The 13,342-nt window shown below is 47.8% G+C and overlaps 1 protein-coding gene across 4 annotated transcripts in view; it reads left to right on the top strand.

Annotated features, from left to right (window-relative positions):
• Positions 1-11,640, top strand: part of PRDM11 (PR/SET domain 11) — a 42,073-nt gene extending 30,433 nt beyond the window's left edge. For 2 of the 4 annotated variants that reach the window (XM_071744946.1, XM_071744945.1), the window contains exons 6-8: positions 3,321-3,508; positions 6,575-7,225; positions 8,047-11,640. In XM_071744946.1, coding sequence (XP_071601047.1) covers positions 3,321-3,508; positions 6,575-7,225; positions 8,047-10,211 — 3,004 coding nt within the window. In that variant the 3' untranslated portion in view covers positions 10,212-11,640. Of the gene's footprint in view, positions 1-3,320; positions 3,509-4,004; positions 5,777-6,574; positions 7,226-8,046 lie in introns of those variants that run through there. The other 2 variants (XM_071744948.1, XM_071744947.1) reach the window with 2 other exon arrangements.
• The last annotated feature ends 1,702 nt before the right edge of the window (positions 11,641-13,342 follow it).

The raw sequence follows: 13,342 nt of genomic DNA, 5'->3' as shown, positions 1-13,342 counted from the left end.
CCAAAAAACCTTAACCTTTTTTGGGGTAATCCCAAACATAAAAATTTGGTGTCCTGAGTTGGCTGTCACTTAGAAAAAAAGGAAGACAAGGATGTTTGTTTTGCTGCGAGCTAGAAAGACTATGGGAAAGGTGTCCCTGTGGAGCAAGGACCTGTGCCTCCACCAGCCATGGGATTGCTTCATTCCATAAGAGCTGCAGATGGGTTGTAGATGGTCTGTGTTGGTGCAATGGCTGCTCTTGAGTGGCCTGGGCAGGATCAGTGGTATTTCTGAGCCTGGCTCATCCCAGGGACCGAGCAGGGCACAAAATGACCCATTTGCAGCTGGTGGCAATGCCTGTCTGCAGGAATGGGAGAAACTGGGTGTCTGGGCCTGCCCTAATGGCAGTCCCAACCTCACACTTCCTTTGGGACTGGCAGTCCCTTGGGAAACCCTCTGTGCACGAGAGGCAATGCCTTACAGCCTGGCCATGCCTCTCCTGGGCATCCTAAACTGAGGTACCCCTCTTGCATCCTTTCATCTCGAGTGTTTGGTATCAGGGGGGGAGTTGGCCACTTTCCAGCCAATTTCCCAGGGAGGATTGCTCAGGACACAAGAGTTTCATCCTTGGGAAGTCATGTTGGTGAAGGCAGAATGGTGCAGCCTCTCCTGTCCTCCTCTCAGCAGGCAGCTCCTGCCCTGCCAGGCTGAGCAGGCTGAGTGGCTTCCTCTGTCCTCAGGAAAGCACCTGCCTCTAACATGTGGTGTACAGCAGCACAAGGTGTCAGGCTGACAGGAATTGGGATTTTATGCAGAACTTCATAACCTGTGTCATTTGTACCCCTGGGCTCACTAGAGCAGCCCTGGTTCAAAAAGTTCATTTACGTGGGTGATCTCATCCGCATTTTCCTGACCTCAGGGAAGCATCTCAGCTACAATGGTTCCTCTCTCGGAGCATGACCGACTTCCTAGCAGCCAGCAGCTGTGAAGAAACATGTTTGTGACTGGATTATTCCACAGCTCACTTGCTAAGGGTGTTCTTCCTGCCTCCTGGCAGTGAAATCCCAGCTGCAGGGTGCTGGCTGGGAGCAGGCAGGCTGGCAGTGTTGCAGCTCCCACCACCCAACCTGCCTTCTGCTCCCAGCTCCCTGTCACAGCCAGAGCCACAGGACAAGGGCAGCAGAGCTGAAGGACACTCTCAGGAGGGCTTTAGAGGCAGGAGGAGAGCAGCAAAAAAGGAAAAGCACGCTCAAGGTTAATAAAATACTGCATAATAAAAGTGAGCCCTGGTGGAAAGAGTTAACCAGGCTCTCCCCTTCCCATGCTGTGTTTTAGAGAACTTTCTGAATCTCACTGTCAAGTGAAGCACCAAATCATCCTGCCACTGCTCCATGAATTCCTCAGTGGGTCCTCTATGTTGTATTTAAGGAGCTGTGAGTTCAGGGTGATGAATCTTTGCAGGTAACCAAACTCCTTTGCAGGGGCAGCCTGGTCTTGTCAATGCTCCAGCTGATGCTTGGGCAGTGGGATTCAGAGCAGCTGCAGGGTCTCTCCTTAGCTGGTACTAGAAAGCATCCTGGCTTTTTGGCTTGGGATGGGGGATCTCCTGTGCAAGGGCATCAGGCTGACCACAGCACTGTGTGTTGCATGGCTGGCTGAGTGCCTCATATACCTTCTGTGGAGTGGTTGGTCCAGGCCTCTGTTCCTTCTGCAGTGCACAAACTGATGGTTTAAAAGTTCCTTTGTTTCATGATGAAAAGTAAAATAAGGGTGAACAGAAGTCAACATTCTGCTAATCTTGGCAGTGCCAGAGCCTACTGTTTAAGCAGTTCACAAAGATTGCTGAGCATCCCGGGGAAGCACACGTTAAGAAAACTTCAGCTGATTGCAGGCACTTGGCACTGTTGTTTGACATTAAAACCCAGAACTGCTGGAGCCCTGGGCAGCCTGAGACACTGCAGGCTTGTGTTCTGTGTTTTGCAGGACGTGTCACCAAGTTTGAGACCTGATGTGTGTAGGTTGGTGTGCTCACATGCAGGTGGGCTTCTGGCTTTATCTGTGTGTGCACATGTCTGGAGAGGGGGGGAGGGGCATTCAAGGAAAAAAAATGTCTTTCTTAAGTAAAAAAAAAAAAAAAAAGTCTTTCTTTCTAAGAAAAAGTCTTTCTTAAGCCAAAGGATACCTGTGAGCTCTAAAGAAATGCTTGGCCAAGGAATAGTAACAGCAGGTGTCAGGGGAGCCACATGCTGCTTGCCTTCATTAATATTGCTCTGGGAGGGAGTGCTGAATAATAGAGGCAAAGGGCATAAGAAGAGAAAAAGCTTTTAGTTGTGAACTGCTCAAATCTGCTCTTGAGTCTGCATTTACCATGACAGGGCCTGGGTAGGTGTTAGGAGCTCTTGTTGGTTTCAGCTGGATCTGGTGTTACCAAGCCTTTTTCCATGTCCTCTAGAAAGAACACGGGGAATGTGAGAGCAAATAATGTGACCCTAGCTATAGATCTCTGTCTTACCAAGTTGCACAGAGGGCCAGTTGTCTGGAATGGGAATGAATGGATTTCTGTTGAGCTGAAATTTAGCTGTTTTAAATCAGGGAAACAAAATCTCTGCCCGGAAAGCGATCTTTCTATCAGCGCTGTCAGGAGATCCCCACAACATGGTGCTGGACTTTCCTGAGACTTGCAGGGCTATTTTTATGTCACATCCTGCTGAATGCCCAAGTGCACAACTTTCCAGTACAGCACATCCTTGCTTTCTTTTTGGAAAACCAGGAAGTACCCCCATGCACGTTGATGTCCTTGGTTTTGCCCTGAGTATCTCAATTCTGCTCATCTGACAGGAGAGAATCAAGGAAATCTGCTTTCTGCTAAGAAGGAAGATGGTGATTTTTGGAAAGAGACAGGCAGAAGGGCCCTGACATATTCTGGATACTCCTGAGAGCAAAGGAGGAGGCCCTGAGATGTGAAGTGATGGTGGGCAATCCAGAAGTCCTTGTTTCCATCACTAGGCAAAGAAATTTCTGCCCATGAGAGTCTGTGTCACCATTACTGGCAGAGAAACTCCTCCAGACTGGATGTACATTGCTGTCATCCCTTCCACAGTAGAAATGGACGCACTGGCTTAGTGTCCCCTGGGTGTCCATGCTTGTTGTCCTTGATCTCTTGCAATTTGCACACCATTACTTCTAACTCCATGCTTTCCAGTCTGGCTGTGTTGGTGGCTCTCTCTGAAGGTCATTCTGGCTTCATTGTGGTTGTCATACTGGTGCAAAGGGGGGGGGGGGGGGGAGCGGCACAGGAGAAAAGTTTTTGCTTCATGCCTGCCTTGCCATCTTGCCCACAGGTATGTGATCATCTCCAGGGAGGAGAGGGAGCAGAACCTGATGGCTTTCCAGCACAGTGAGAGGATTTATTTCCGTGCCTGCCGTGACATCTGCCCTGGGGAGAAGCTGCGGGTGTGGTACAGTGAGGATTACATGAAGAGGTTGCACAGTATGTCTCAGGAGACCATCAACAGAAATTTCACAAGTGGTGAGTCCCCTGCCTTCCCACCCTCTTCCCCTGTCCCCTGGGGCTGCCACACTTGTTGTACTGATTGTGGTGGGTGAAATAGGTGATGGCACAGGCTGCATTTGTAGAAGCAGAGCACCTCTGCATGGCCTGGATGGATGGGTGTGCGAGAAGAATGTTTGGGATGACTGTCACAGAAACCATGAATGAAAAACCTGTGCTGTGTTGTGTCGTGTCCTGTGTCGTGTTGTGTCATGTCACGTGTGTGCTGCCAGGGCCTGATGCAAAGCCCAGGGGTCACAGAGCTCCTCTGTCACAAGACCTTCTGAGCTGAAGATCACCGAGCCAGTGGTCCCGCAGACAGGCGTTGTGTTTTCCTTCTGAACATGCTGCTTTCTCTGGCTCCTGTTTGAGGGAGGAGCTCTGGCTGATTTTGTGTGCATACGGGAGAGATTTCCTTGGTGTGTTTGTATGTCCATTTTCCTAGCTTAATTTATCTCCTCTTTCTTCAGAAAAATAATTTGGGATCAGCGTGACATCAGCTAGAGACTCCTTAGTCTCACAACCTTAGAGTGCATGTACAACGTACAAGAGGCTTTGTACTTGTCAGACTTGTCTTCCCGGTATAAAAATTGTTATCTTAAAAGAGTAGCCATGCCGGAACAAACCCAGCGGTCCTTTAGGTCAGTGTGATGTCAGCAATACAGGAAGCTTTAGAGGAAGGCAAAAATCCTTAATTTCTTAATTCCTCTACACAGTGCTGAGATTTGGAGTTAATTAAGGTTGTTTCTTTCCAGGCAGGGCCTCAGAGAGGCAGCCACACTAAAAATAACTTTCTAATTAAGATTCCCGTGTATATTGTTACACAACTGCTGTTGCTGCCTTGACTTGGTAAAAGGTGTCTCCTCTTTAATCATGGGGTGGACAAAATGTCCTGAAAAAGCTGGTTATTCTCCATCACCTTGGAGTTTTTTGCACTTGCAGTGTTACATCTTCATGGCTGTACTTGGGCAATTCCCACTCCGGAATTAACATTGGTGTGAATGTGCTTTTTTCTGATAATGGACATCACTGAGTGATTAGGCACAGGCTGCAGTGATCTTGCTGCATCCCATGCTCACATTAGTTGTCCATATGGCTTAGTAGTTTCTGAAAGTATGGCAAGAGCAGAACTACTGCCTTGGACCAGCTGCTCTGAAAGGGCACCAAGGCTATGAACTAATGTCCTGCCATACAAATATGCCTTTTAGTTGTGGTTTGTCATGGTGTCATGGTTTGTGTGAGCTGAAATGTTATCTCACAGCCTGCTCTGTGCTACGAGCAGGGTCCTGCACTGCTCAGGACCTGCCCTGGCCCACCTTACACTCAGGTAGAGACCCAGAGGGCTGCAGAGAGCATCCTAGAAACCCCCTGATGTCTTGTTGTGCTCATCCTGCAGCACGCTGGGCTCAGCCTGCACTCACAAAAAGAGCTCAGAGACATTGTTAAAATGGAGCATCACTTGGGCCATTGTTGGAGGTATCAGAACCACAGCTGGGAGGGCACTGGGAGGCGGTCAGGGAGCGGCACCAGAGTTGGCTGAGTCACTTTCTATTTAAAAGGTTTCAAATCCCCTGCAGACAAGCCTGTCGAGTGAAGTGGCACACTTGATTAACTCACAGAAAAGCAACATGGTTCCCAGGTTTTGTTTCTGTCAGTAGTTTCTGACCCACCTCATAATGGAGTTTGGAGCAGCGTAAGAGTTCGCCTCGTGACTTCTAGTTTTTACATAGGGCTAAACCACTTGGTTGGCTGGGGGAAAAAAATCAGTAAAAAAAAGAGAAGAATCCATTCTCTCAATCCCTACCTCTGCTAGTAGTCGTTATAATCCATAAGAGGGGAAATACAAAGACAGTGACTCAAGGCTTTCCCCATAGAAATTCCTGTCAGTGTGTTGAAAAGGAGATCTGTTGTTACAGATTCACTCAAGAAGTGGTTGGGTTTGCCAGCCAGCATAAAAACCCAATGCAAAATCCCAGCCATTTGGGCCAGCCCTTTCTATGGTGCCTTACTCTAACTGTTTTGAGTCTTGCATCTTTTTTGCATTCTTAGCATTGCTCTCCTTAGAGAGGGAATGGTAGCTTTTGCTCCGTAACTCTTACGAAAGCATGAATACACTTTAAAAGCAAACAAAACCAAAAATCAGCATAAAGCAGCGTCTTGTTTGGGAAGCCATCAATGCTTGAAGTTATTCACAAGATAGAAGAATGATGGAAATTGAGCCAAACCTATCGTCTTTTGAATTCCCAGGTAAGGAAATCTGGCTATTCCCTTTATTTTAAGCAGATTATAATTTCTATGAGGTAGCTTTTGTTTTTTTGTTTTTTTGGTTTTTAATCACTGAATGGCCACACTCTCAGACTCCACTGGGACAAACGAGATGTCCCATCCTTAGAGGGTATTCACCTTCTGTAGCTCTGCTGACGAGTATCTTGGGGTTTAAGAGTTCAAATTATTTTTAGTTGGAGCATCCTCCAAACAGAACGAGAGTGGTGGGGCTTGCAAACTTTGTGCCTCTCTGTGCACAGCCACTGGGGTTGTCATGAAATGGTCCAAATCTCTCTCTGCACTGCTGTACACCTGATACCTTTTACCAAGTCAAAACAGACACAGGTCTTCCAGCCAGCCAGAAGGGCTCTTAGGCTTTGGGCAGTCGGTTCCACTCCAATCAATTCATTCACCTCCCAGTCATTCACCTCGTAGTCCTCTTCCAGCGCGGGTCGGTTGTACCTTCAGGTTAAAGGAGCTGCCTGTAGTTTCTCTTCTCTTTAAAGTGTGTGGGTCCTACTTGGCTGTGGCTACCCAGGACTGTCTCTGTTTTTGCAGACGTGCCCATTAGCAGGGCTCCTCCTCTCACGAGCCTCGGTTTCCACTGAGTTGTGTCAGTTCCCTGGTTTGTAATGCAACAATGCAGAACTGCAGGGATTCAGCCTGCTTTTTTTTTTTTTTTCCTCTATTTTTTTTTTTCGTTTGTTTGTTTTGAGTTTTAGATTGAGGGATGTTGCTCGGTTCCCAGTCATAATCCCCACCCCTCATTTTCCTTTCCAGAAGACAAAATGTTGCTGCGAGAAATGTCAGAAAAGAATGTGGAGAACCAAGAGGATGTGAGGGGACAGCTCCAGCTCACCACCCTAAAGCAAGGAAAGAGCCCCTACAAACGTAGCTGTGACGAGGGGGAATTCCACCCCCAAACAAAGAAAAAAAAGATCGATCTCATCTTCAAAGACGTCTTGGAAGCTTCCCTGGAGTCCGCCAAATTTGAAGAGAATCAGTTAGCAACGAGTACGCCTCTTTCCATCAGAAAAGCATCTAAGTACCAGGCTGAAGACATCTTTGAAAGGTGTGGAAGTGCCATGCAGCACGGCTCATTGAGCCTCGGCAGAAACCTGAGCGAGGGGGAATGGAAGGTCCCTCATGGTTCCTCTTTCAGCTCAGCCAAAGAGATGGGCATTCTGGAAGACGAGGAAGAAGAGCCCCTGTCACTCAAAGCAGACAGCCCCACTGAGCTGTCACTGGCCTCTGCACGAGGCAACTCCCATGAAATCCCCACCACCTCCTTCTGCCCCAACTGCATTCGGCTGAAGAAGAAGATCCGGGAGCTGCAGGCTGAGCTGGACATGCTGAGATCTGGGAAGTTGCCCGAGACTCCTGTACTACCGCCCCAGGTACCCGAGCTCCACGAGTTCTCAGACCCCACAGGTAAGCCTTGCCAAGTAACAGCGTTCTCCAAACCCTGCCTAAAGAGAGTAGTGAGATGCCTGTGTGCTGTGTACCCATCTGAAGTGTTTTGCCCTGAGTTTTCAGGTGAACATGTGGTTCCATGGAAAGTTCATTGTCAGGTTTTGTGACCGGGTGGGACTGGAGCTGATAAAGCTGTGAGCGCAGTGGAAAACACTGGGAAAGACTCTGTATGACAACTTGCTCTATTTGTTGCTGTTGTAATCAATAATGCACTGCCAATAAAAAAGACATTCCATTGCAGACAGTTTGTTTGCTGTATTTTTGATGCCTTTTCTTTCAGCGGAAGCCCCTCCGCAGTGCCTCCTGCGCTACCAAGAAAGTCTGAGTGACTCTGTGGTACCACTGAAATGTGTGCTCTTTGTGTATGAAATGATGTCCTGCTGTGTCCCTTGCTGGAAAGCCCTCTCTGTTCCCTCCAGTGACACACCTGTGTGTCCCTCTCTGAAGATACATTTAATTTCCTCCAGGAACATGGCTGTCCAACAGCCAGGAAGGGAATATGTGGGTCACACCGTGTATTGTGCAGGTGGCCAGGATGCAGTGTCCTGTCTTGCTGTCCATTGTGGCATGTTGGAGACAATGTTCCCATGGAGAAACATTGATTTATTTTCTCTTCAAAGCCACAATTCAAATCCTAACCATAGTATATTGTGAGCAGGAGCAGGCAGGTTGTGCCCAGCTCATAAGGCAATGCTCTGCTGTCATCAGTAGGATGCTTCTCTAGCTCATCGGCTTTGTATATACCATAATTTTTTTTTCCCTCTCTTTTTTTCTTACAGCTTCAGAAAGCATCATCTCTGTTCCCACCATCATGGAAGATGATGACCAAGAGGTGGATTCGGCTGATGAATCAGTTTCCAACGACATGATTGCTGCTACAGATGAGCCTTCCAAGATGTCTTCTGCAACGGGCCGGAGGATACGACGGTTTAAGCAAGAGTGGCTTAAAAAGTTTTGGTTTCTGCGGTACTCCCCGACACTGAATGAAATGTGGTGCCACGTCTGCAGGCAGTACACAGTGCAATCCTCTCGGACTTCAGCCTTCATCATTGGCTCAAAGCAGTTCAAGATACACACAATAAAGCTTCACAGCCAGAGCAACCTCCACAAGAAGTGCCTGCAGCTTTACAAGCTCAGGATGCACCCGGAGAAGACAGAAGAGATGTGCCGAAACATGACCCTGCTCTTTAACACAGCCTACCACCTGGCCCTGGAGGGCAGGCCCTACTATGACTTTCGTCCTCTGGCAGAACTACTGAGAAAGTGTGAGCTCAAGGTGGTGGATCAGTACATGAACGAGGGAGACTGCCAGATCTTAATCCACCACATCGCCCGGGCTCTTCGGGAGGACCTGGTGGAACGCATCCGGCAGTCTCCCTTCCTCAGCATCATTCTGGATGGGCAGAGTGATGATTTGTTGGCAGACACCGTCGCGGTCTACGTGCAGTACACCAGCAGTGATGGGCCTCCAGCAACTGAGTTTCTCTCTCTTCAGGAGCTGGGCTTTTCTACAACAGACAGTTACCTCCAAGCGTTAGACAGGGCTTTTTCCAGCCTGGGAATACGACTGCAGGATGAGAAGCCAACTATTGGCTTAGGAGTTGACGGTGCTAACATTACTGCCAGCCTGAGAGCCAACTTGTTCATGACAATAAGAAAGACCTTGCCCTGGCTTCTCTGCCTGCCCTTTATGGTGCACAGGCCCCACTTGGAGATTTTGGATGCGATCAGTGGGAAGGAGCTGCCGTGCTTGGAGGAGCTGGAGAACAATTTGAAGCAACTGCTCAGTTTCTATCGTTACTCCCCCCGACTCATGTGCGAGCTGAGGGTCACTGCTGCCACTCTGTGTGAGGAGACTGAGTTCTTGGGGGACATTCGAGCAGTGAAGTGGATCATTGGGGAGCAGAATGTGCTCAATGCTCTAATCAAGGACTACCTTGAGGTTGTGGCCCATCTCAAAGATGTCAGTGGCCAGACCCAAAGGGCAGATGCTTCTGCCATTGCCTTGGCCCTCCTGCAGTTCCTGATGGACTACCAGTCAATTAAACTCATCTACTTCCTGCTGGACGTGATTGCTGTGCTCTCACGCCTCGCCTATGTCTTCCAAGGGGAGTACCTTCTGGTGTCACAGGTGGATGATAAAATAGAGGAGGCCATCCAGGAGATCAGCCGGCTAGCAGACTCTCCTGGGGAGTACCTGCAGGAGTTTGAGGAAAACTTCCGTGAAAGCTTTAACGGCATTGCTGTGAAAAACCTACGGGTGGCTGAAGCCAAATTCCAATCGATCCGAGAAAAGATCTGCCAGAAAACCCAGGTGATCCTAGCCCAAAGGTTCGATTCCCGGAGCAGGACATTTGTGAAGGCCTGTCAGGTATTTGATCTTGCAGCTTGGCCCAGAAGCACCGATGAGCTCATGAGCTACGGGAAGGAGGATATGGTACAAATATTTGAACACCTGGAGACGGTCCCATCATTTTCCAGGGAAGTTTGCAGAGAGGGGATGGACACCCGGGGGAGTCTGCTGATGGAGTGGCGAGAACTGAAGGTGGATTATTATACCAAAAACGGTTTTAAAGACTTGCTGAGTCACATTTGTAAATACAAACAGAGGTTCCCCCTCCTCAATAAAGTGGTTCAGATCCTCAAAGTCCTTCCCACCTCATCAGCCTGCTGCGAGAAGGGGCGCGCGGCGCTGCAGAGAGTGCGCAAAAACAACCGCTCTCGGCTGACACTGGAGCAGCTCAGTGATCTCCTGACCATCGCCGTTAATGGACCTCCGATTGCCAACTTTGATTGCAAAAGGGCACTGGATAGTTGGTTTGAGGAGAAGTCGGGCAACAGCTACGCTCTGTCAGCTGAAATGCTGAGCAGGATGTCAGCCCTTGAGCAGAAGCCGATGTTGCAGAGCATGGACCACGGCTCTGAGTTTTACCCCGATATTTAGGAAGGAATGCCCTTGGGTCAGAAAGCTGTTGAATTAATTTGGGGGTTTTTAATCTATACTCTAAACTTTGATATATTATATAAAATATATATATATATTATATATATTAAGGAAAAACCCACACTGAAAAATTTAAATATTAAGACGATGTGCGTCTGATAGAAGCTAAGCAGAATTTTAAAAGATTTGAGACAATGTTTAGACATTTAACTGGTGTCTCCAACCATGGCAGCTGCAGTGTAGGTGGCAACATTTCATTCTGTAGAAGCATGTGCTGGGGCCATATTCTACATGTTCAAACCTAATGATCTATAAGCTAGACGACGGGTCTTTGTCAGCTTCATCCTCCCTCCCAGCAGTTTCCTTTGTATGTGTGTTGTCGATTTGTTTGGTTTGTTTTTTTTGTGTTGTGTTGTTTTGGGGTTGTTTGGTTGGGTTCCCCCCCCACCCCCCACCCCCCTCAGTTTTAATCTCTGCCTCTCTTTCTGTTGTTGAGTCCCCTTATTGAGCCATTTGAGCCTTTTGTTGACGACAGTCAGATTTATGGTTTCCGACAGAGCATCCCATGCGTTTATGTTGCCCCCAGCCCTTCAGCTCCACCCAGTTCTCTTTGCTTGAGTAGGAGCTTTCTTCACTTGCAGAGGTTACTGGCAGGAGGGAAAGGCTGGGGGCATGGTTTTGGGTTTTTCTTCTACTTCAGAAACAAATGCTTCCACTAAACTGTGATGCCCTTTTCTCAGTTCTCACTACTTTTTGGGCTGTAGAGTAACACTTGGCTTTCAGCTCCTTTTATGATAGCTGTAGTACCAGTCTATCATGCATATATTATAACATGGTGTCATGTGCAGACTATAAAATAGCAAAATAGAGAAGGCAGGGGGAAATTTTTGCATTTATATTTTTATATTGTAGGAGATAAAATATATATAAACCAGGGCTGCTGTGGAAGCTAGACAGCCAATGAGTCAAGAGCCATCTCTAGGCAGAGATTCAAAGGCTTAAAAAATATATTCTAATTTACATTATTTATACTATGTCTTTATAATCCTAGATTGTTGTGGGGCTTTTGTTTTGTTTTGGTTTTTTTTTGAATGACTGAAAGAAAAACCTGCTGCGGTTTGGTGGCAGGAGCTATCAATGCAAGATTATCTTGGATTATATTCATGTGGTGATGTCCTACAAAGGTTCACTTATTCTCTTGTGACCAAGATAACATGTTCCACAGCACAGCAGACTGATGACAGCAGGAAGAAGGGATGCTCTGCTTCTTTCTGTGGAATACTTCTTTTCTTGAAGGGAGTCCAGCTGAAGCAGAGTCCAGCTGAAATGTGAATGGGGGGACTTGCACCTCCCATCACAAAGAGATTGTTCTGTGGGCTTGGGGTTCTTCTTTGTTTTATGCTTTTAAAGTAAATGAGCTCCAGGTATTCACACAGTATCACTTCAGGTTAGAAGAGAAAAAAAAATTTAAAAAAAAAAAAAAAAATTAAAAAACAAACAACCAAAAAACTAAAAAAAACAAACAAACAAACAAAAAAAGAAACCACAAACAAAAAAGGTGCAAAAACTCCACAGATGCTAGTGCCTTGCCCTGCTGATGTGGCATGGACAGCACCAACCTGACCAGACCATCGTGGGAGTGAGAACTTGTTGTCCAGAAGGTGTCTGAGGCAACACGTTCTCCCTTCCCAGAGGGATGAGCTTTGTGCCAAGCTGTGTTGTTTGGAAACATGATGGTGGTATCAGCAACACTGAACCTTTCCTTTCTCCTGTTACCCCCCTGCCCTTTGGTCTTGGTGCTAAGATATCTCTAGAACCGTTGCTGCTAGTTGATAGCTTTTCATTTATATAAATATATATATATTATATTATTTTATTTTTTAAACTTTTTGTTTGTTTGTTTTCAATGGAGATGTAGCATGTTTGGAACCGATCTCTCTTGGAGTCACTTTCACTGCCAGGGTTCACGCACTGTCTTCCCCAGGAAAACACGCACTTCTACCTAGGTCTGTCTCACCTCCTGCTAAACCCCCTTGTGTAGAGAGAACCACAAGTCCTCAGGTGTCGCCAATAGTGAACTGGGAGCTTAGGCCCAGCTGTGCCCAATAATTAGGGCCTGCCCCAGCCGGAAATGGGCGGGGCTGAAGGGCAAAATAAAAGGCATGCTCCCAGAAGCAGAAGAGAGGAAGACGCCTGAGGAGAGGGATGGCAAGAGAGCTCCGGAGAAGAGCTGTGTCCCTGAGAGAAGGCTCGCCGCAACATCTGGTGGAGAATGCAGGCACAGCTGGGTCTAAGCTCCCAGTTCATTATCGGCGACACCTGAGGACTTGTGGTTCTCTCTACACCCTTGCCCTCAGCACAACTTGGCAGCCAGTGCTGGCCAGAGGCCTGCAGCCAAGCCCCTACTTACTGGCTCAGCTTTCAGACCCTATGGGAGCAGCTAGTCCAGGGCTGAGAGCTCTGGAAGTGTTTCCCCTCTGTCCCTGTGGGACCGAGGAGGGACTTAGCCTGCCTGGAGCACTGGTGATGTCCAGTCCTTGTGTCCTGATTCTGCCCCCTTTGCTGTCAAACGGGGCTCTTAGGCTGGATGGGCTGAGGGGGAGTAGGATGGACGCTGTGAATGTAGAGGTGAGGGCTGGGCAGGCAGCATACCCTCCGTAGCACTTACTCCCTGTCCCCTACGCCTTACCTCAGGTGGCACCTGCAGCCTTCCTGTGGTCCTCATGGAAACTTCCAGAGCTAGGTCAGGGCATCACGAGTGCAGGGGCATTGATATGCATCACCTACCAAAAAAAAAAAGGCTTTGTTTGCATTTTTTCTCCTGTCTTTCCCAATCAATGATATGATCAAATTGGCCCTGTTCATCTAGAGGAGCAAAATAATGAAACTGGAAAACCCTCCTCCAGCTCTGCATCCTTGGGCATTTGTTTGCAAATAAATGACCATAAAATAGGAATCTCTTCACACAAAGGTGCTTGCAGGCCTCCAGGCTTCCTGAGTCAGCTTCGCTCTGGGTGCTGCCACCAAAGTCGCAGAGCTGCTCCCTGCTGGGGAGTTAGTTGGCAGCCTCCTTTTAGTTAAAATTTGAGGAGACGTAAAAAAAAAGAAAAATAAAATCTAGAACGATAACT

Source organism: Heliangelus exortis, chromosome 5 (assembly GCF_036169615.1).
Source record: "Heliangelus exortis chromosome 5, bHelExo1.hap1, whole genome shotgun sequence".
NCBI classification, from domain to species: Eukaryota; Metazoa; Chordata; class Aves; order Apodiformes; family Trochilidae; genus Heliangelus; species Heliangelus exortis.
The sequence above is the reverse complement of the archived record's forward strand: the minus strand, read 5'-3'. Positions and strand labels throughout refer to the sequence as shown.